A 20000-nucleotide genomic window follows, 5' to 3' on the forward strand; every position below is an offset into this window, starting at 1 on the left:
CTGGAGAACCGCCTGGTGGACATGAGGGATCTCTACCAGGAGTGGAAGGACTGTGAGGAAGACAACCCAGTAAGTAGAAATTACTCCAGCGATGGAATTGTATCCCTGTTCAATTTTCAAGAGGGAGGTTTGGGTGGAGATGAGGAGGGAATACAAAGAGCTGAGTTTTCCTGAGCTTTTGCTTGTCCTGGGGCTGAAGGATCTTGGGCATTTCATTAACTCTTATCTTGTCTCTTTGCTGCCTGCTGGCATGCATAGTTTGGTGAGAGAACAAAGCATACAAGGAGGAGCAGCAGGTAAACACAACAGCACTTAAATGTTCAGGAATCTGACAAAGTGAAGGAGAACTTGCTGAGGATGGGCCTTATCCAAAGGAAAATTCTTTGCAATTCTTCAGGTCGTCTAATCTGCTGGAGTCAGGTCATCAACCCTCTTGCTGGAGGCCCTTTTTTCCTTCACCAGGCTGGTTGTGCAACACCTTGAGAAGTGTTTCCTGAGCAGTTTGCTTTCCTTACCTTACCCCGACCTTGCTTTGCAGGTGATGAGGTCTTACTTCAGGAGAGCAGACCCGTTCTACGATGAGCAGGAGAACCACAGCCTTATTGGAGTAGCCAACGTTTTCCTGGAGTGCCTCTTCTATGATGTGAAGCTCCAATATGCAGTTCCAATCATCAATCAGAAGGGAGAGGTTTGCATTTCTATGGTCTATCCTTACCCAGCTGTTTAATTACCAGTATATGGTAGACATTTCCCAGTTTCATGGGTGAGCTCTTTGCTGACGATGTGGAATTATGCAAGTCCCACAATGCCTGACCCCAGGGGTCAGTGTTGGTTCCAGTCCTGTTTAACATCCTTATTGATGATTTAGATGAGGGGATTGAGTCCATCATTAGCAAGTTTGCAGATGACACCAAGTTGGGAGGGAGTGTCGACCTGCTGGAAGGCAGGAGGGCTCTGCAGAGGGATCTGGACAGGCTGGAGAGACCTGGAGAAGGATCTGGACAGGCTGGAAGGCAGGAGGGCTCTGCAGAGGGATCTGGACAGGCTGCAGGGATGGGCTGATTCCAATGGGATGAGGTTCAACAAGGCCAAGTGCAGGTCCTGCCCTTTGGCCACCCCAACCCCCTGCAGCGCTCCAGGCTGGGCACAGAGTGGCTGGAGAGCAGCCAGGCAGAGGGACCTGGGGGGACTGAGGGACAGGAAGCTCAAGAGGAGCCACCAGTGTGCCCAGGTGGCCAAGAAGGCCAATGGGATCCTGGCCTGGATCCAAAGTAGCGTGGCCAGCAGGCCCAGGGCAGTGACCCTTCCCCTGGACTCTGCCTTGGGGAGGCCACACCTTGAGTGTTGTGTTCAGTTCTGTGCCCCTCAGTTGAGGCAAGAGATTGAGGGGCTGGAGCGGGGCCAGAGAAGAGCAACGAGGCTGGAGAAGGGACTGGAGCACAAGTGCTGTGGGGAGAGGCTGAGGGAGCTGGGGGTGTTCAGCCTGGAGAAGAGGAGGCTCAGAGGTGACCTCAGCACTGTCTGGAACTGCCTGAAGGGAAGTTGTGGCCAGCTGGGGGTTGGTCTCTTCTCCCAGGCACTCAGCAATAGGACAAGGGGGCACGATGGGCTCAAGCTCTGCCAGGGGAAATTGAAGTTGGAGATCAGGAAAAAATCCTTTGCAGAGAGAGTGCTCAGGGATTGGAATGGGCTGCCCAGAGAGGGGGTGGATTCCCCATCCCTGGAGGTTTTTCAGCTGAGCTTGGCCGTGGCACTGAGTGCCATGATCTGGTAAAGGGACTGGAGTTGGACCAAGGGTTGGACTTGATGATCTCGGAGGTCTTTTCCAACCCAATCCATTCTATGATTCTATGACTGCAGTTGTTCAGACAGCTCTGAATCCCAACCCAGTGACTGGGAAAGGAGAAGGCTTTGTGAGCACCTTTCTGAGGGAAATAACCTCAAATAAATACTTAGAAGAACAAATATGAGCCACAGCTCCACTGACCTCACTGACTGCCACCAGGAATAGGTACTTAAATATACACTCTGAGAATGACTTCAAAGGCAGCAGAGCATCCCAGCAACCCCCTCTGTGCTCTGCATCTTGTGTGCACTTTGCAGCCTCTCTGGAGGGTGGTTTGAAGGTGAGGTTGTTCCAAAGTCACCCCAGTGGGTGATTTCTTTGTGTTTTTTACAGGGGAGGCTCTTTGATTCTTGCTCCAAAGCAAGTTCTTCATGTGGTGCAACAAATGCAGAGTGCATAAAAAAGGGGTAAAATGGTGGCTGCTCACAGGCTGGAAACAGCAGTGGTTGTAGGAGAGGATGAAGCTGTCACTGTTTTCTGGCACACAAGAGCTTTGACTCCTTTCTTCCCAGGTCTCAGGTCGCCTCCACGTCGAGGTTGTTCGAGTGAGCGGAGAGATCGACGACAGGTTGGTGGGAGGAGAGGACAGCCCTGACAGCTCAACTGAGAACGACATTCAGGAGAGGAAACTTGTCTGCAGGGTGAGTTCCAGCTGCATCCCAACCTCTGGGCAACCTTCTCTCTTTCCATCCTCAGTCTTAAAGAGCTTCTTGACTTCTGCATGTTGGATAAGTCTTTGTAACCTCATTTTTGTTTCTGGAGTGGCTGAAATAATACAAGATAATTAGTTGGATTCTGTTCCTTTCCTTAATTGTATTTATATGCCCAAGTCTCATCCCAGGAAGTCTTTTACAGTCTTGGAAGCCTTGGAAGATCAGATTGGTGCTATAATATTTAATTCTCACAATGTGATAAACTCCCATTGCTTTGGGAATAATTCTCAATATTTCTTTCTCTAAATATTAAATGCTTTGTGAAATATGTACAGTGTGTTTATTACTGTTAATAATAAAATTAGTAGGAAGTATTTAATAGTTGTGTGCTGTAATAAAACACAAGGTAGGCCAAGCTCCAGGTCAGAATAGAGAGAGACAAAAAGAATTAGTGGGAGTTGTCCCCAGCCTTGCTGACTTCTGGACAACATGAATTATTTGGGAGAAATTGTGCTTTTTTTCCCCACTTTTTTTCATAGAGCTCCATCTCCTTCCAAGCAGGACGGGGCACTGAGGCAGGAAACATTCTCCTGAGTGCTGCCTTATTATGGAAGTCTGACTAATTGGCTCTTAATTAGACAAGTAGAAACTAGAAGTTTATTAGATATGTGGTTAAGAGGATATTGTTTAGGTGAGAATGAATATTCAAACCATTTTGTCTCTACCTTGATTTTGACAAAGAGGGGACAGGCTCCTTCTGCATTTTTGGGGTTGTTTTGTGTCGTTTTCAGCATCCCAGAATAAAGACAAATAGTAATTTAAACAGCGGATTTTTGGAAGAAGAAAGGAGCCAGTTTTGGTGGAAGTGTGACATTTTTATTGAATTCCTCTTCAATTACAACATTTTCGGTGCTTTTCATCCTTAAAACCCAACAAAATGTTGTGGTGTGTTTTTTGTAAAATTCATCCCATGAGTTTTTTCTCTCAAGAAACATGAGCCTGGTGACATCTAGTGACAGTGCCCAGCTCCTGCACTCAAAGATTGTCTCCAACGAGTGTCAGTGCAGAAATTCTGCTTTCTAAATCCTTTTGGTTTGCTGCTTTTGTTGTCTTATCACTGATGCTGTGAGTGACACCAACCCCCCCAAAACAGGACTCTGAGCCACGTTAGTGTAGGGTAAGATAACAAGTAAAGGTCCTTTAATATCCCAGGCCTACAGCCCACAGGAACTCAGGATGACATCCATGTGTCCCAGTTCTTGTTTCCATGGCTTTTATAATAAGATCCCTCCAATCATTGCTTTACACATTTCTCAGTCCAGCCCCAGTCCCACCCCTGGAATTGGGTCTGGGGTCGTCAAGACCCTCTGTCTTCATCAGTTCCTCTTCCTCAGGTCCTTTGGAGTTCATCCAGTTTTGACTTCTGGATCACTCTGACCTGTGTTTATGTTTCCTTCTGTGGGCCTTTTGATATCCTTCAGCTCTACCTTGGAGAGGAGTCTAAACAAGATTAATTAACTAAAGGAATTTGAGCTCCCTGTTCTGGGACAGGGGTAGTGATAGAAAGGCATTAAACTTAAACTGTTAGAAATATTAACCCTCTAAAAATCTACAATTACTGTGTTCCTAAAATCTACAAAATGTGAAAATCAGAACCAAAACCCCTTTGGCATCATCACCCTTTGCAGTGGGTCAGACAAAACCTCCTTCCACCACGAGCTCTTTTTAATCCCATCCCTAACAACTAAAATTCTTTTCCTGTGTTTTTTTTTTTTTGTCATCTCTAGATCAAAATCCTTCAAGCTACGGGTTTGCCACAGCACCTGTCCAACTTTGTGTTCTGCAAATACACCTTTTGGGATCAGCTGGAGCCTGTCAGTGTTGCTCCTGAGGTGGACCCTTCCCAGTCTTCCCTCGGCAAGGAGCCACGCTGCATGGTTGTCTTTGACCACTGCAATGTAAGTGGGGTTTCTGTTTTATTCATGGAAGGGAAAGGTGGTTTGGGCTTCTCTTTTAGTTGGCTCTTTGCTCACATTATAATATTTCATGAGGTTGACTCCTTAATGCTGTTTTTAATAAGAATTTCATCATCTGGAGTTGGCCCAAGGGTTGGACTTGATGATCTCGGAGGTCTTTTTCAACCCAATCCATTCTGTGATTTTATAATTCTATGATCTTCAGAGGTCATTTAAGTTTGATTCTTCTACACTGTTCACTTGGACAGAAATCAGAGAAGGTGAAATGAATTAATGAAGGAAAAAGTCTGTTCAGCAGAGAGGTTTGTGTCAGCCACAGTCAAAACTCAGTGTGATTGGAAGAGTCATCTTCATCTGAGTCCCTTTGATGTCTGCACTGAGCTGATCCCTCTAAACTCTGATGTGATGGAGAGAAATGTCCCAATCCTGGGACATGACCCCTGTTTTCCTGAAGTTGGATAGTTAGAACTGTTTGTTCCCATTCACTTTGGAGCAGCTGAGTGGAGGCATCTTTGATAGGGACATCTAAAGTCAAGTTGGATGAATCCCAACCAAATCACTCCAGTTCTCATCATGGTCCATCATTTCCCATTACACTGAGCAATTTATTCCACTTATCATTCCTGAAATAGATATAACACCTTCTGTGAGTTTTGATTTTCAGATTCTGAGCATTAGGACATATAATTTGATTTTTTTTTTGAACCATTGGATAAGGGCTTGGAAGAGCCTGTGGTCGTTTTTCAGCTCTTTATAGACTTTAATCTTCAGCAAATCACATATTTTGCTTTGCCTCCTGATTGTACAAATGGAGGTGGCAGCTCTTCCTTTCCTCTAAACTGTGTTTTGGGGACCAGGTGACTTAATGAAATGCTTGTATTAAAGACAGTAAAATCTCACAGCCCAAATCTCAGTGTGGTCCCAGTTTCCCAACCCATTTGTGCCTTGCAGGAAGTTTCTGTCAGCATTTCTGAAGACTTCATGGAGCATCTCTACGATGGGGCTTTGGCCATTGAAGTTTATGGGCACAAGCAGAGTGGGGACAGGAAAAATCCAGCCCTGTGGGATCTGGGAATAATTCAGGCCAAAACACGGAGCCTTCGGGACAGGTAAATGTGGAGAAATGATCCTTAGGTGACAAATGGGAAAAACTCCACAGGTTTGGGGTGAAAAGTCAGATTTTGACCCGAAGATCACTGTGAATCCATCAATTCTTGGCCATGAAGTGCCATCCCTGTGACACTTCTTTTGCTCATTACCTCAATTGGCATAAATATTCCAGAGCATGGGAATTGAGGCTGCAGGAGGGGGTTGCTTGTTTGCTCACAGCCACTTGTTGTCCCAAAAATAGCAGCATTTTCTTAGGTGCAAGTTGTGCCTCTCCACTTAGAAGGCAGCCCTGCACTTTAATTTATTTGCAGTTATTTATTGGCAGTTATTTCTCTTTCAGCTTCTGTTGAGTATCAAACTGTGTATGGGGAAGTTTAAAGGAAAAGCCAGGAATGTATTGGGAAAGGAAAGATGGGAAAACATGCTATAAAATAGTGAGTTATTGTTGGGAGCTGAGCAGTCACTACCTCTGTCCTGTTTAGTTTTGAAGTTCTACAGAAATATCCTTTTCTTATTTAAGCTCTTGGAAGAATTGGAGGCGATTTTGGGAATCTTGAAAGCTTGTGTGGCAATGCCATATTTAATTCTGGATAAATCTGATTGCCTTGAGCTTCTGGGAGAGGATTTGAGACCGGAGTTTCATGTGGAATTGGGGTTTGTGTTGGACTGAAGGAAAGGCTCATTTCTGCTATTTATCAGCACTGCACTAATTGACCTTTGCTGCTTCAATCTGCATTCTGAGCTGAAACTTTAGGGATTTTCTTCCTTTTTTTGGGGGGGAAAAACAACCTGAAAGGACCAGTTTGGTTTGTTTTGCAGGTGGAGCGAAGTGACCCGCAAAGTGGAGCTCTGGGTTCGGATTCTGGAGCTCAATGAGAACGGGGAGTATTGCCCAGTGGAGGTGACTCCTGCCAAGGATGTCAGCACAGGTGGCATCTTCCAGCTCAGGCAGGTGAGGTGGCACTTGGAAAAGCCAAAAAAACCTTCTATTTTCTGTGCTAAAGGGGTGGTGTCCAAGGAACTGTCAAGCTCAGGTATAAAATACGAGATTGTGGAAAACAAAGTGGAAAAGGGACTGGAGTTGGACCAAGGGTTGGACTTGATGATCTTGGAGGTCTTGGATGATCTTTTCCAACCCAATCCATTCTATGATTCTGTGAAGTGAAGTCCCTGTGCCAGTGAGCAAAACTCAGTATAAAGGGGGTCAAAGGCTCCCCTGGAATCTTTTTTCTCTGTTCTGTGCCAGCCCTTGGTAGAAAGGACATCACTCTCCACTAAACTTAATTATTTTTTAAAGAGTTCTGCTTTATTTGATCCTTCCAGCCAAGCACCCCTTTGAATTCTGCAGGCATTAAGTTGTTAATGTGATAAAATATTTTCCAGAGGACACAGAGAATTAGGGAAAGGGAGATCCAGGCTGCACCTGTGACCTTTGGCTTTTATTTCCTTTTTAAAATATTATTATTCTCTCTTTGTTTTTCTTTATGATTTCTTTGATGGCATCAGCGGGGCAGAATTTTTCAGTCGAGCAGAGCAGAGTCAGGAGAAGTTCCCTGAAATTCCAGTAGCTCTCCAAATTATTTACTCTCCTCCTTTGTAGATGGGGAAGAGATCCTGGTTTGGGCCTTCAGAAGTATTAAAAATAAACTCCTTTAAGTTTGTGTTGGAAAAGCCTCCAGGAAAATAAACTGGGGAGTTGCTGAATGCTGAAATTTTTCTTTTTTTTTTTTTTTGTCTGTAAATACATAAATCCTGCAAACAGAAATCCTTGCAATAGAAGGGGGGGGTCTTGACCATTGGGATTCCAGACCTCACCACTTCCTTCCTGCCAAAATAAAAAGATAATGTACTAAAGATATAATAAAAATAATAATAGGAAATAATATAAAATTGCTGACATAAAATTTAAAAATAATAAAATGTAAAACAGAATCTATATTAATAATATATAATGTATAATATTAATAATATATAATGTATAATATAGATAGATATATTAAAATATAATAAAATATAAAATATAATGTAATGAATATATAATGTACTAAAATATAATAAAAATAATAATATAAAGTAATATAAAATACTAACATAACATTTAAAAATAATAAAATATAAAACAAAATGTATATTAATAATATATAATGTATAATATAGATGGATATATTAAAATATAATAAAATATAATATAAAATATAATGTGATGAATATATGATGTACTAAAATATAATAAAAATAATAATATAAAATAATATAAAATACTAACATAAAATTTAAAAATAATAAAATTTAAAACAGAATCTATATTAATAATATATAATTATAATATATAGATATATTAAAATATAATTAAATATAAAATATAATATAAAATATAATGTGATGAATATATAATGAACTAAAATATAATAAAAATAATAATATGAAATAATATAAAAATGCTAATATAAAATTAAAAAATAAAACAAAACCTATATTAATATATAATAGATAATATAGATATATTAAAATATATTAACATATAATCTAAAATATCATGTAATGAATATATAATGTAATGAAAATATATTAAAAATAATAAACATAACAAAATTTTAATATAAATAATATAATAAAATAATAAAATAGCAAAATAAAAATAATAAAATATGATATAAAATATAATGTAATAGAAATATAATAAAATAATAATATAGAATTAATAAAAACATTACAAAATAATATAAAAATAACATAAGCTTTAAAAATAATAAAATATAAAATATAATATAAATCTATATTAATAATATATAAATGATAAATCTAATATAGATTAATATATTTAATATAAAATATAATATAGACTATAATGTAATAAATATAAGAATAATAAAATTATAAAATAAAAATAATAAATACGATAATACAAAATAATACAAAAATAATAACCTAAACTTTAAAAATAATAAAATATAATATAACATAATATAAATATATATTAATGTATATAAACGATTTGTAAATCTATCTAACATAGGTTAATATATTAATATAAAATACAATATAAACTATAATGTAATAAAACATAATAAGAATAATAAAATTCAATAATAAAATAATAATAATAATATAATAAAATAATAATATAAAATAATAATAATATAAAATACTGTAATTATATAAGAAAATAATAAAATAAAAATAATAAAATGTAATATAAAATAGAATGCAAATATATTAATAAATATATATTAATATTAACAATATGTAAATATGAAATATACACATTTATATTGATTTATGGTAAAATATATAATGCAATATAATATAAAATATAGTATAAACTATAATGTAATAACATATAATAAGAATAATAAAATAATAATATAAAATGTTGGTATTATATAATAAAATAATGAAATAAAAATATGAAATTATAATATAAGATATAATGTTTATATATTAATAAATATATTGATATATACAATGTATAAATACATAAATTTATATTAATATCTAATATGAAATACATACTAGAATATGTAATTAAACTATACTGTAAGGTCTGATGCTGCCTGCCAGTGGCTGCCAGCAGAGGTCTCTCTGGAATGGAGTTCCCGGCACTTTGTTCCTTTGGCAGGGCCAGTCCCGGCGGGTGCAGGTGGAGGTGAGATCCGTGCAGGAATCCGGGACTTTGCCACTGATGGAGGAATCCATTCTATCCGTTGGCATCGGCTGCGTTCAAATCAAACACGTCAAGTCCCAGCCCCACCAGGTGAGAGGATTTCACCTCAGCTCTGGCTGTTTCTGAGATGTGGAAAACCCTTCCCTGATGTTCCCTTTGTTGCACTTGGGGTCACCTCTTACGTTTCAGTTCTTGGGTTGGTTTGGGGGATGTTTTTTGAACCTTTTTAAATGTCTAAAGCAAAGTTCAGGGTGAATTATCAGAATTGCTGTGATGGTGGGTTTAAAGATTCTCCAGGACACCTCTGTCTTCCAGAAAATGTTGGGGAAGATCTTCCTCTTGAACAAATATCATTTTCAACAACAAAAATAATATTTCTGAGAGTACTTTCTGTGTCTCTTCTGGTTTTATTGAGTTTTTTTCCCCTAAAAATTAGCACAGCCTTAAGACACCACTCAAAGAAGAAAACAAAATGCCAATGTTCCTAAAATTCATTAGGAGTTTGTCCTGTAGTTTTTAATTAAAATATTAGACATGGCAGCAATTTTAAGTAAGTATTGACATTAAAATAAACCAATTGAACAAATAATTAAACAGTGGCCAGTTGCAAATGTTGGAATTACAGAGCCAGTTGTGACCCACAGTGCATGTTGGACAGTTGTTTGACAACCTAGGACACAATTCCATATTAAATTTAATTCATTTAATTCATATTAAACTGCAAATCTGTGGATTTCTCTCCAGGGATTGTCCTCTTGCATCGGTTTCTGGGGCAGTTTGACTTTCCCACCAACAGATAAATTAAAATTCAGGCACTCCTTGCAGTTAAAAAGCCAAAATCTGGTGCAGCAGAACAGGCAAATTTCTGGGCTTGTTTAATTAACTGTCCTGCTCCAGACAAGGCCAACTAAATGTCAAGTAATTTATGGAAAACCAGGAGGTGTCCCAAAATATTTGCAGTATTGACAGGGTGTGATTCAATCATGTCTGCTCCCTTTTTTTTTGCTGAATTATTGCAGCTTTTCCTTTGAGATCTGAAGTAGTTTGGGGGTTTTTGGTTGTTTCCTTCCCCTCATGTATCAGGGGTACAAAAAGGGGATTTTTTTCCCCCACTTTTGTAGAAATCTGCCTTTCCAGCAGCATCCTGGGCAAAGTATTCCTGTTATTCCCCATGATGCTTTTCCCTGATCCCACCTTTCCTTCCTATAAAATAAGGGAACTCCTGAATGGAGCAAGTTCCTCTCCTGAGATGGAATCACTGAATTCTTCCACATTTTTGTGCCCCTTTTAGCCTGGTTTGGCAGGACAAGTCCCAGCTGAGCATCCTCTGTTTCTTCCCCAGGGAATTTCTGATCCACTCACCAATTTCAACCTTATCCCACAAAACTACCAGCCCCCAAAATAGCACATTATTTAAAAAAAAAAAAGACTTAAACTCCACTTGAGAGAGATAAACTACTGAGTTGTGCCTGACACTGGTGACCCCCCCCATGGGAAAAGGGCTATTAAACCCCAGATTTTCTTAGCCCTGGTGCTCACAGTGACCTTCAAACTTGAACACCTGAATGTTTAGCCCCCTTATTAACATTTCTCTTAAGTAAATCAGCACCTCTGGAATGTGAACGATTTTCTCAAGACCTTGAACTGAGGAAATGCCTCTTCTCTCTGGCTTTGGAGTTTTAGCTTAGCTGAGTTTTTCCTTCCATTATTAAGATACAACCGTCGGCTCCAGGGGCTCGTTATTACTTAAATCATCATCATCATGGCTGGGCTTCACCAACGAAGATTTGGGAAGGGCATTACCAAGTGTGCTGGTGGCTAAAAAGGCAGATATGGGATAGGCAGGTCTGGTCACAAAAGGCACAGTGGAAAGTCTCTTTAGGTGATATTGGCAAGGAATGGTTCTGTCTGTCTTGTCTTTTCTCCTCCAGCCTGACTCTGCGTGCGTGTTACGGTTTAGCCAAGTAGGCCTAAAATTTAGGTTTTAAAGTTCAGACTAGGCCTGGAATTGTCAGCTGACTTGAGCTGGGCTGAGCTAACAGCTGACCTCTTCTAGCCAGTAATTTTATATTCCATACCACATTATGGCATCATCTCCAGGGAAGTAGGAACCAGTGTGGGAGTGGTTAAGTCAGTCGCTTCTCAGCCTCCTCTTGGGAGGACGCACGATGCTGTCCCAGGGGGGATGGAGAGGACCAGGCCCACCACTGGCTCACAGGGTATCTCAGGAAAGTAAAATGTGTTGTTCTGGGTCCCTCCTTTCTGCTTGAGTTTGTCTCCCTGGGGAATAAGTTTTTTTCTTAAGTAATGTGTAGTTAGGACAGTAGAATTTGTGTGTTCGTTAAGAAGTGGGGAATTTGTTGTTGCAGACTCGTGTGAGTGAATATTTGTACTCTCTTCTAATTGTCTCTTCCTTTCTGTGAAAATATATGTAGTTTTAGTATAAACGTGGTTTGAAGTGGTTTTATTTTCTTTCCCCTCTCTTTTCCTCCCTTTCCTTGGTGTTAGGAGGGAGGCTTTTCTCTCTGTGCTTGGGGGGGTTGGCAGTTGCTTATCTCAAACCAAGACAGCCTGGAATTATCAGCTGACTTGAGCTGGGCTGGGCTGAGCTAACAGCTGACTTCTTCTAGCCAATGATATTGTATTCCATACCATGTTACAACATCATCTCAGAAGGGGTAAGAGCCGGTGTGTGGCTGTGGCTTGGGCAGTTCCATCATGGCTGAACTAGGAGGAGAATGTCCTGCAGCTCTTCTGCTGTGCTAAGCCCCTGCTCCTGCTGCCACTGCTTGCATTTTGTTTGAGTTCAGGGAAGTAGAAACATGTTGTTGTTACTCTTTCTTTTTCTTGCAGAGTGTCTTTTAGAGTACCTCTGAATCTAGAGCAATAGACTTCATATTAACTGGGGACTGGGAAGTTATTTCTTGTTATATATATCACTTGTGTAAGTGTGTGTTATATTGTAGTTTTTCTCTTCATTTTCTCTTTTCTCTATAAACACATATAGTTAGTTTCAGCATAAACCTGGTTTGGAGGGGTTTTTTCCCCTCTGTCTCTTCTTCCCTTTTCACTCTCTCTTGGACAGTTGGTGTTTTGCCAGCTCAGCCCAAGACAATGCATTCTCAAAGCAAGGAGGATCATCATGAATGGTGTGTCTCCATGAACCCCGACTGGAGGCCAGAGTGGACCATTGGGGCAGTCAATATGGCCAAGGCTGAGCTGTTGTTTCAGGCAGTCCTTGTATCTCCTCTTCGGGGCTCCTCTCTTGCGGCAGCCGGTGGCGAGTTCACCATAGAGCACAATCTTTGGGAGGCAGTGGGTGATCCTCCATCCTGGAGACGTGCCCTGCCCAGCACAGCTGCGTTCTCATCAGCATGGCCTCGATACTGCTGACCCCTCCCTGTTCAGGAACAGACACATTGGTCACGTAATCAGACCAGTGGATGTTTAGGATTGAACGGAGGCAGCGCTGATGGAAGCGTTCGAGGAGCCGCAGGTGGTGGCGGTAGATGACCCAAGATTGAGACCCGTATAAAAGAGTAGACAGTACAATGGCTCTGTCATCATCACCATCATGGCCAGGCTTCGTGAATGCAGATTTGGGAAGGGCACTACCCACACTTGCTGCGAGCTGCTGGTGGCTAAAAAGGCCGATACGGGATAGGCAGGTCCGGTCACAAAAGGCACAGTGGAACGTCTCCTTTGGTGATATTGGCAAGGAACGGTTCTGTCTGCGGTGTCTTTTCTCCTCCAGACTGACTCTCCGTGCGTTCTCAAAGGAAGCAGCAGCATCGTGAATGGTGTGTCTCCATGAACCCCGACTGGAGGCCAGAGTGGACCATTGGGGCAGTCAATATGGCCAAGGCTGAGCTGTTGTTTCAGGCAGTCCTTGTATCTCCTCTTCGGGGCTCCTCTCTTGCGGCAGCCGGTGGCGAGTTCACCATAGAGCACAATCTTTGGGAGGCAGTGGGTGATCCTCCATCCTGGAGACGTGCCCTGCCCAGCTCAGCTGCGTTCTCATCAGCATGGCCTCGATACTGCTGACCCCTCCCTGTTCAGGAACAGACACATTGGTCACGTAATCAGACCAGTGGATGTTTAGGATTGAACGGAGGCAGCGCTGATGGAAGCGTTCGAGGAGCCGCAGGTGGTGGCGGTAGATGACCCAAGATTGAGACCCGTATAAAAGAGTAGACAGTACAATGGCTCTGTCATCATCACCATCATGGCCAGGCTTCGTGAATGCAGATTTGGGAAGGGCACTACCCACACTTGCTGCGAGCTGCTGGTGGCTAAAAAGGCCGATACGGGATAGGCAGGTCCGGTCACAAAAGGCACAGTGGAACGTCTCCTTTGGTGATATTGGCAAGGAACGGTTCTGTCTGCGGTGTCTTTTCTCCTCCAGACTGACTCTCCGTGCGTTCTCAAAGGAAGCAGCAGCATCGTGAATGGTGTGTCTCCATGAACCCCAACTGGAGGCCAGAGTGGACCATTGGGGCAGTCAATATGGCCAAGGCTGAGCTGTTGTTTCAGGCAGTTCTTGTATCTCCTCTTCGGGGCTCCTCTCTTGCGGCAGCCGGTGGCGAGTTCACCATAGAGCACAATCTTTGGGAGGCAGTGGGTGGTCCTCCATCCTGGAGACGTGCCCTGCCCAGCACAGCTGTGTTCTCATCAGCATGGCCTCAATCCTGGTGACCCCTCCCTGTTCAGGAACAGACACATTGGTCACATAATCAGACCAGTGGATGTTTGGGATTGAACGGAGGCAGCGCTGATGGAAGCGTTCGAGGAGCCGCAGGTGGTGGCGGTAGATGACCCAGGATTCAGATCCATCTAAAAGAGTAGACAGAACAATGGCTCTGTCATCATCATCATGGCCAGGCTTCGTGAATGCAGATTTGGGAAGGGCACTACCCACGCTTGCTGCGAGCTGCTGGTGGCTAAAAAGGCCGATAGGGGATAGGCAGGTCTGGTCACAAAGGCACAGTGGAAAGTCTCCTTTGGTGATATTGGCAAGGAACGGTTCTGTCTGCGTTGACTTTTCTCCTCCAGACTGACTCTGCGTGCAGTCTCAAAGGAAGCATCATCATCTTGAATGGAGTGACTCCATGAACCCCGATTGGAGGCCAGAGTGGACCATTGGGGCAGTCAATATGGCCAAGGCTGAGCTGTTGTTTCAGGCAGTCCTTGTATCTCCTCTTCGGGGCTCCTCTCTTGCGGCAGCCGGTGGCGAGTTCTCCATAGAGCACAATCTTTGGGAGGCAGTGGGTGATCCTCCATCCTGGAGACGTGCCCTGCCCAGCACAGCTGTGTTCTCATCAGCATGGCCTCAATCCTGGTGACCCCTGCCTGTTCAGGAACAGACACATTGGTCATGTAATGAGACCAGTGGATGTTTAGGATTGAACAGAGGCAGTTGTGCCCATTGCAAGTGGCTCTGCTGGTGGTGAAGCTCAACAATTAAAGGTGATGTTGCCAGCAGGAAATTATGGAATTAAAATGTTGAAGGTCTACATTGTGGCTCCTGCTGTGGGTGTCATTCCAGTTCCCTACCAGGGAATATTTCTTCATGGAAAGGGTGCTCAGGCACTGGCACAGCTGCCCAGGGCACTGTGGAGTCTCCATCCCTGGGAATGCTCAAAAAACCTGTGGATGTGGCACTTGAGGACATGGTGAACATGGTGGTGGTGCTTGTTGGTGGTTGGACTTGAACTCAGAGACCTTTTCCAACCTTAACAATTCCACAATTCTGTGATTCTTCACCAGACCTGGATTTTTCAGCACTTGCTGGAACATTCCCACTTTTCCTGCCTGTCCAACAGGTTTCAAGCTGTTTCACTACAGATCCTACATTTATTTTGTGCAATTTAAGTATTCCTCTTGCTATCAATTATTAAGACTTCTAATAATTGTATTACACTGGATTTTTCCATTCTAATTGTTGGATTGTTCTAATTTGGGGTTACATGAGCTGATGGCAGTGAATCTTTAGGATGTCAGTATGTTTTAATTCTGATGAACTCACACTTTTATTGCTTAAAAATTACTTTTAAACAGTGACACCTTTTGCAGTCAATGTAGTTTCCTGCTCTCAAAAAAAAAAAAAAATTAATGGCCTAATTTTGTATATTTTGACCTAGGAAGAAGAGGATGAAATGGACAGTTATCAGGTAAAGATTTGAAATTCTCTCTTAAAAATGCTGACATTTTCAGATTAAAAAGAGAAAGAGGTGCCTTGGACTGGCAAGCAAAGATACTTCAAATAAGATGTGGGAATTTAAAGGGTTTGGATCTGGGAAGAAAGACTGAGAGAACTGGGGTTGTTTAACCCTGAGGAGAAGAGTGGGATCTTGTCTGTGGAAAGGGGAAAGGGGAAAGAAGACAGAGCCAGACTCTTCTCTGGAATCCAGGGAAAGGTCCAGAGACAAGGAGTGTCCACACTGCAAACTTCTGTTATTTATTGTTTTATTTTACTGTGGTGCTGGTCCAACACTAGAACATGTTACCTGTAAAGGTTGTGGAGTTTCCAACCTTGGAGATTTTCCAATGCCAGCTGGGAATAGCCTTGGCCAAGCTGCTGAGGTGGACCCTGCTTTGGGCAGAGCAGGATTGGACCAGACAATCTCCAGAGGTCCCTCCCAACCTCAGCTTCTCTCTGTGTCTGTGCAACTGAAAAGAGGGAAGACCAGAGGGGTCTGTTCTGTCCTTCTTGGGTGCAGAATGAGCAGGAGGGTTGGGCAGTGTGGGCAGGAGGACCAGGGCAGTGATCCTTCCACTGGTGAGGCCACACCTGTAGCGCTCTGCCCAGATCTGTCCCCCTCAGTTTGGGAAGGACACTGAGGGGCAGGAGCAGGTCCAGGGAAGGGCAACGAGGCTGGAGAAGGGACTGGAGCACAAGTGCTGTGGGGAGAGGCTGAGGGAGCTGGGGGTGTTCAAGCTGGAGAAGAGGAATCTCAGGGGGCACCTCAGCACTCCCCACAACTCCCTGACAGGAGGTTGTACCCGGGGGGGTTTGATCTGTTCTCCCAGGAACCAGCAGGAGAACAAAAGGGCACAGCTCAAGTTCTGCCAGGGGAGGTTGGGGTTGGATATCAGGAGGAAATTCTTTACAGAAAGAGTGGTCAGACACTGGAATGTGCTGCCCAGAGAGGGGGTGGATTGTCCATCCCTGGAGGTTTTTAAGGTGAGACTGGACATGGCACTGAGTGCCATGATCTGGTGATCACAGTGGGGTTGGATCAAGGGTTGGACTTGATGCTCTCAGAGGTCTCTTCCAGTCCAGCTCATTCTGTGATTCTATGGATATGTGAGGCCACAAAGAGGCCACTTTGGCTCTCCTGGGTCAGTGTTTAATGTGCTGCTCCCCTTCCCCTGGGCAGGACAGGGACCTGGAGAGGCTCCGGCGCAAATGGCTCTGCGCCCTCACCAAGCGTCAGGAGTACCTGGACCAGCAGCTGCAGAAGCTCGTGGGGAAGCCTGGTAAGGAGGATGGCATGAAAGGTGACAGTGGGCATGGGGGGGAGACATGTGCACAACATGGCCACCCCAACCCCCTGCAGCGCTCCAGGCTGGGCACAGAGTGGCTGGAGAGCAGCCAGGCAGAGGGACCTGGGGGGACTGAGGGACAGGAAGCTCAAGAGGAGCCACCAGTGTGCCCAGGTGGCCAAGAAGGCCAATGGGATCCTGGCCTGGATCCAAAGTAGCGTGGCCAGCAGGCCCAGGGCAGTGACCCTTCCCCTGGACTCTGCCTTGGGGAGGCCACACCTTGAGTGTTGTGTTCAGTTCTGGGCCCCTGAGTTGAGGCAAGAGATTGAGGGGCTGGAGCGGGGCCAGAGAAGAGCAACGAGGCTGGAGAAGGGACTGGAGCACAAGTGCTGTGGGGAGAGGCTGAGGGAGCTGGGGGTGTTTAGCCTGGAGAAGAGGAGGCTCAGAGGTGACCTCAGCACTGTCTGGAACTGCCTGAAGAGAAGTTCTGGCCAGCTGGGGGTTGGTCTCTTCTCCCAGGCACTCAGCAATAGGACAAGGGGGCACGATGGGCTCAAGCTCTGCCAGGGGAGGTTTAGGATGGATATCAGGAAGAAGTTCTTTGCAGAGAGAGTGCTCAGGGATTGGAATGGGCTGCCCAGAGAGGGGGTGGATTCCCCATCCCTGGAGGTTTTTCAGCTGAGCTTGGCCGTGGCACTGAGTGCCATGATCTGGTAAAGGGACTGGAGTTGGACCAAGGGTTGGACTCGATGACCTTGGAGGTCTTTTCCAACCCAATCCATTCTATGATTCTCTGAGTGCAGGGAGAGTTAAATCTCTCAACTCAGTGATTTGCTGTGGGTGGGACTGAAGCTGGAGGAGCTTGTGTGGAATGTGATCCTCTGTGTGTGCTGAATTCTGGGCAGAGCAGGGTTTGTGCTGTTATGGGGTGGGACAAAATCACCACAACTGTTCCTTGTTGCCCATCCTCCTTCTCCAGATAAAACAGAGGACGATGCAGACCGGGAGGCTCAGCTTTTGGAGATGAGGTTGACCCTCACAGAAGAAAGGAACGCTGTGATGGTGCCTTCTGCTGGCAGTGGCATCCCTGGAGCTCCAGCAGAGTGGTAGGAGCACCCACTGCCATGGGAAGGGGGGGAAGATGTTTCAGGGAGCAGCCCTGCCTTGGGTTGTGGCCAGATTTTGGCTTCCCTCAGTCTGCTCTCTGGTCACTGGATGAGCAGAGTTGTTAAAATTAAGCCTCTTGCTTAAATTGTTTTATTGGGTTGTGTATCTGAGATGCAGAAATGCTGTTTAGTGAAGGGCACTGTTATTGATCAGGGTGTAATTATAACCTTCTGGGGAAAAAAAAAAGGAATCAATATTTATTACCACTGCACTTCCCATTTTAAAAAATTAGCTAATATGTTAATTACCTAGTTCATTCACTTAAAAGGCTGCTCCCTCCTAATAAAACTGCATCTCCAGGGGCATTTTGTTGTGCTCCTGGTTTGAGCACAAACTCTGTTTAGTCAGCAAGTGTTCCATGTAATTTTCTGAACTTTAAAAATAGTAGAGAGCACTTGAGTGAGGCTGCTCTGCTGGATCCATGTGAGGAGCAACTGCAGATCAGGGTTGTCCCACCTCAAAACCTCTTGTCTTCAGCTGCTTTCAACATCCTGAGTATCTTTCCTGAGCAAACCTTTAACAGTATTTATTGATGGAATTGAGTGGTGTGGAGTTTGGAGCTGGAGTTTGTTAAAGTTGGCTGCTAAAACCTCAAAAGAGCAAGTTCTTGTTGGAAACAAATCAACAATGAGCATCAAAGTGTTGGACCAGGTTTGCAAACGCTGGAGCTGCAGGAAAGTTGCTCCAGGAAGGGTCTGTTTTGAACACACTTGCACCAGAGGTAAAGCTCAGGATGATTCAAGCACCTTCTGTGTTACATAAAACTCCAACCTTGTTCACCATAAATTCATCAAGACAAGTTCAACGTGAAAAGCCTGAGAGTCTTTCAAGCTTCATGTTACATTTCTGGTACTTTATTTGTATTGTGGAGCTCAATATTTCATCCTGAAACCAAACAAAACCCCACCTGTGTAATTCCTCCTTCCATGCTATGAAAGATGCCCTAAATGGCAGGTTTTGCTTTTAAATATGTTTTTTTGTAAAAAAGGTGTAGGGTGGCAGCATCAATGTTAGTTTAAAACCTTGAAGCCTGGCTTTTCTGAATGTCTCTCTGCTGTCTTCACTGCCATCACTAATGCAGAGGGGTTTGCATTTAATAAATGTGTGTGTCAGAGTAAATAAACTTAATTTTGCTATTAGCATTTAAGAGGGGGGGAAAGCATTTGGGAAAGCAGAGGTCAAAGAAGATAATAATTCTAAGGGAGCTGGTATAAAAGAAATACCAATTTATTTGAGCCTCTCAGACTGTGCAACAGTAAATTAAACTAAAGCTGTTTGCCAAGGTTATCAATGGTCTGGCTCAAAATTGCAGTGGCACCGAACGTAATGTCCTGTGGGTTTGTGTCATCAGGGACGTGTGCTGGGTAAATCTCTTCGTTGAAATGCCACCATTGTCCCTTTCTTGCATTTTAGGACTCCTGTGGCTGGGATGGAAACTCACATTCCTGTTATATTCCTTGACTTGAATGGTAAGTGGCTCTTAAAATGACAAAGTGAGTCCAAACAAACTTTATATAACCAATGACGTGATGGAATTTGAGCAGGGTAATAAAATCCAGCAATGCCTGGAATGGCAGGTGGATTAATTAATTGGAGAGTGCCCATTGCTCACTGAAATATACTGTTGAATGTTTCAAAACACACAGTATTATATATGGGTGGTTTTAATAATCCCATGTTTCAGTACATGCCAATATAAAATGTGGTTTGAACAATATTTGTCAAAGGTGGGAAGTTGGAATCAAGAAGGAATCAAGAAAACAGCAACCCCAAAGCAAGTCCAGGGAGGCAAAAGAGCCTTGATAAGTCCAACAAAACCTTGGTAGGATGTTCAGAAGATGGTTGAGAAGTGTCAGGGGAGGGTGAGGAGGTGACATGGAGCCTGTTGGGAGCAGGTCTGGACAGTGATGGTTTGTCCACCTTGGGAAGTGCATCCAGAGAGGAGCTGGTTGAAAATCCATTCATGGGGAGGGACTTTGAGCCAGGACAGGCTGAGCTTCTCAAACCCATTTGAGGGTTTATTTCATCATGACCTAAAAGTGCTGTTTTCATTTGTTCAACCAGCAGCTTATCTTTAGTGAAAAAAAACCCTCACCACC

The 20000-nt window shown here is 43.4% G+C and overlaps 1 protein-coding gene across 6 annotated transcripts in view; it reads left to right on the forward strand.

Moving 5' to 3' along the window:
* KIF13B (kinesin family member 13B) overlaps positions 1 to 20000 on the forward strand; it is a 170698-nt gene that overhangs the window by 107978 nt on the left and 42720 nt on the right. For all 6 annotated transcript variants that reach the window (XM_071547608.1, XM_071547609.1, XM_071547612.1 and 3 more), the window contains exons 19-29: positions 1 to 69; positions 539 to 688; positions 2359 to 2487; positions 4287 to 4457; positions 5427 to 5584; positions 6405 to 6537; positions 9205 to 9339; positions 15390 to 15419; positions 16629 to 16728; positions 17714 to 17840; positions 19315 to 19370. The exon at positions 1 to 69 is cut by the window's left edge and continues 78 nt beyond it. In XM_071547608.1, the coding sequence (XP_071403709.1) occupies positions 1 to 69; positions 539 to 688; positions 2359 to 2487; positions 4287 to 4457; positions 5427 to 5584; positions 6405 to 6537; positions 9205 to 9339; positions 15390 to 15419; positions 16629 to 16728; positions 17714 to 17840; positions 19315 to 19370 (1258 nt within the window). The remainder of the gene's footprint in view (positions 70 to 538; positions 689 to 2358; positions 2488 to 4286; positions 4458 to 5426; positions 5585 to 6404; positions 6538 to 9204; positions 9340 to 15389; positions 15420 to 16628; positions 16729 to 17713; positions 17841 to 19314; positions 19371 to 20000) is intronic.

Source organism: Pithys albifrons, chromosome 2, assembly GCF_047495875.1.
Source record: "Pithys albifrons albifrons isolate INPA30051 chromosome 2, PitAlb_v1, whole genome shotgun sequence".
Lineage (NCBI taxonomy): Eukaryota > Metazoa > Chordata > Aves > Passeriformes > Thamnophilidae > Pithys > Pithys albifrons.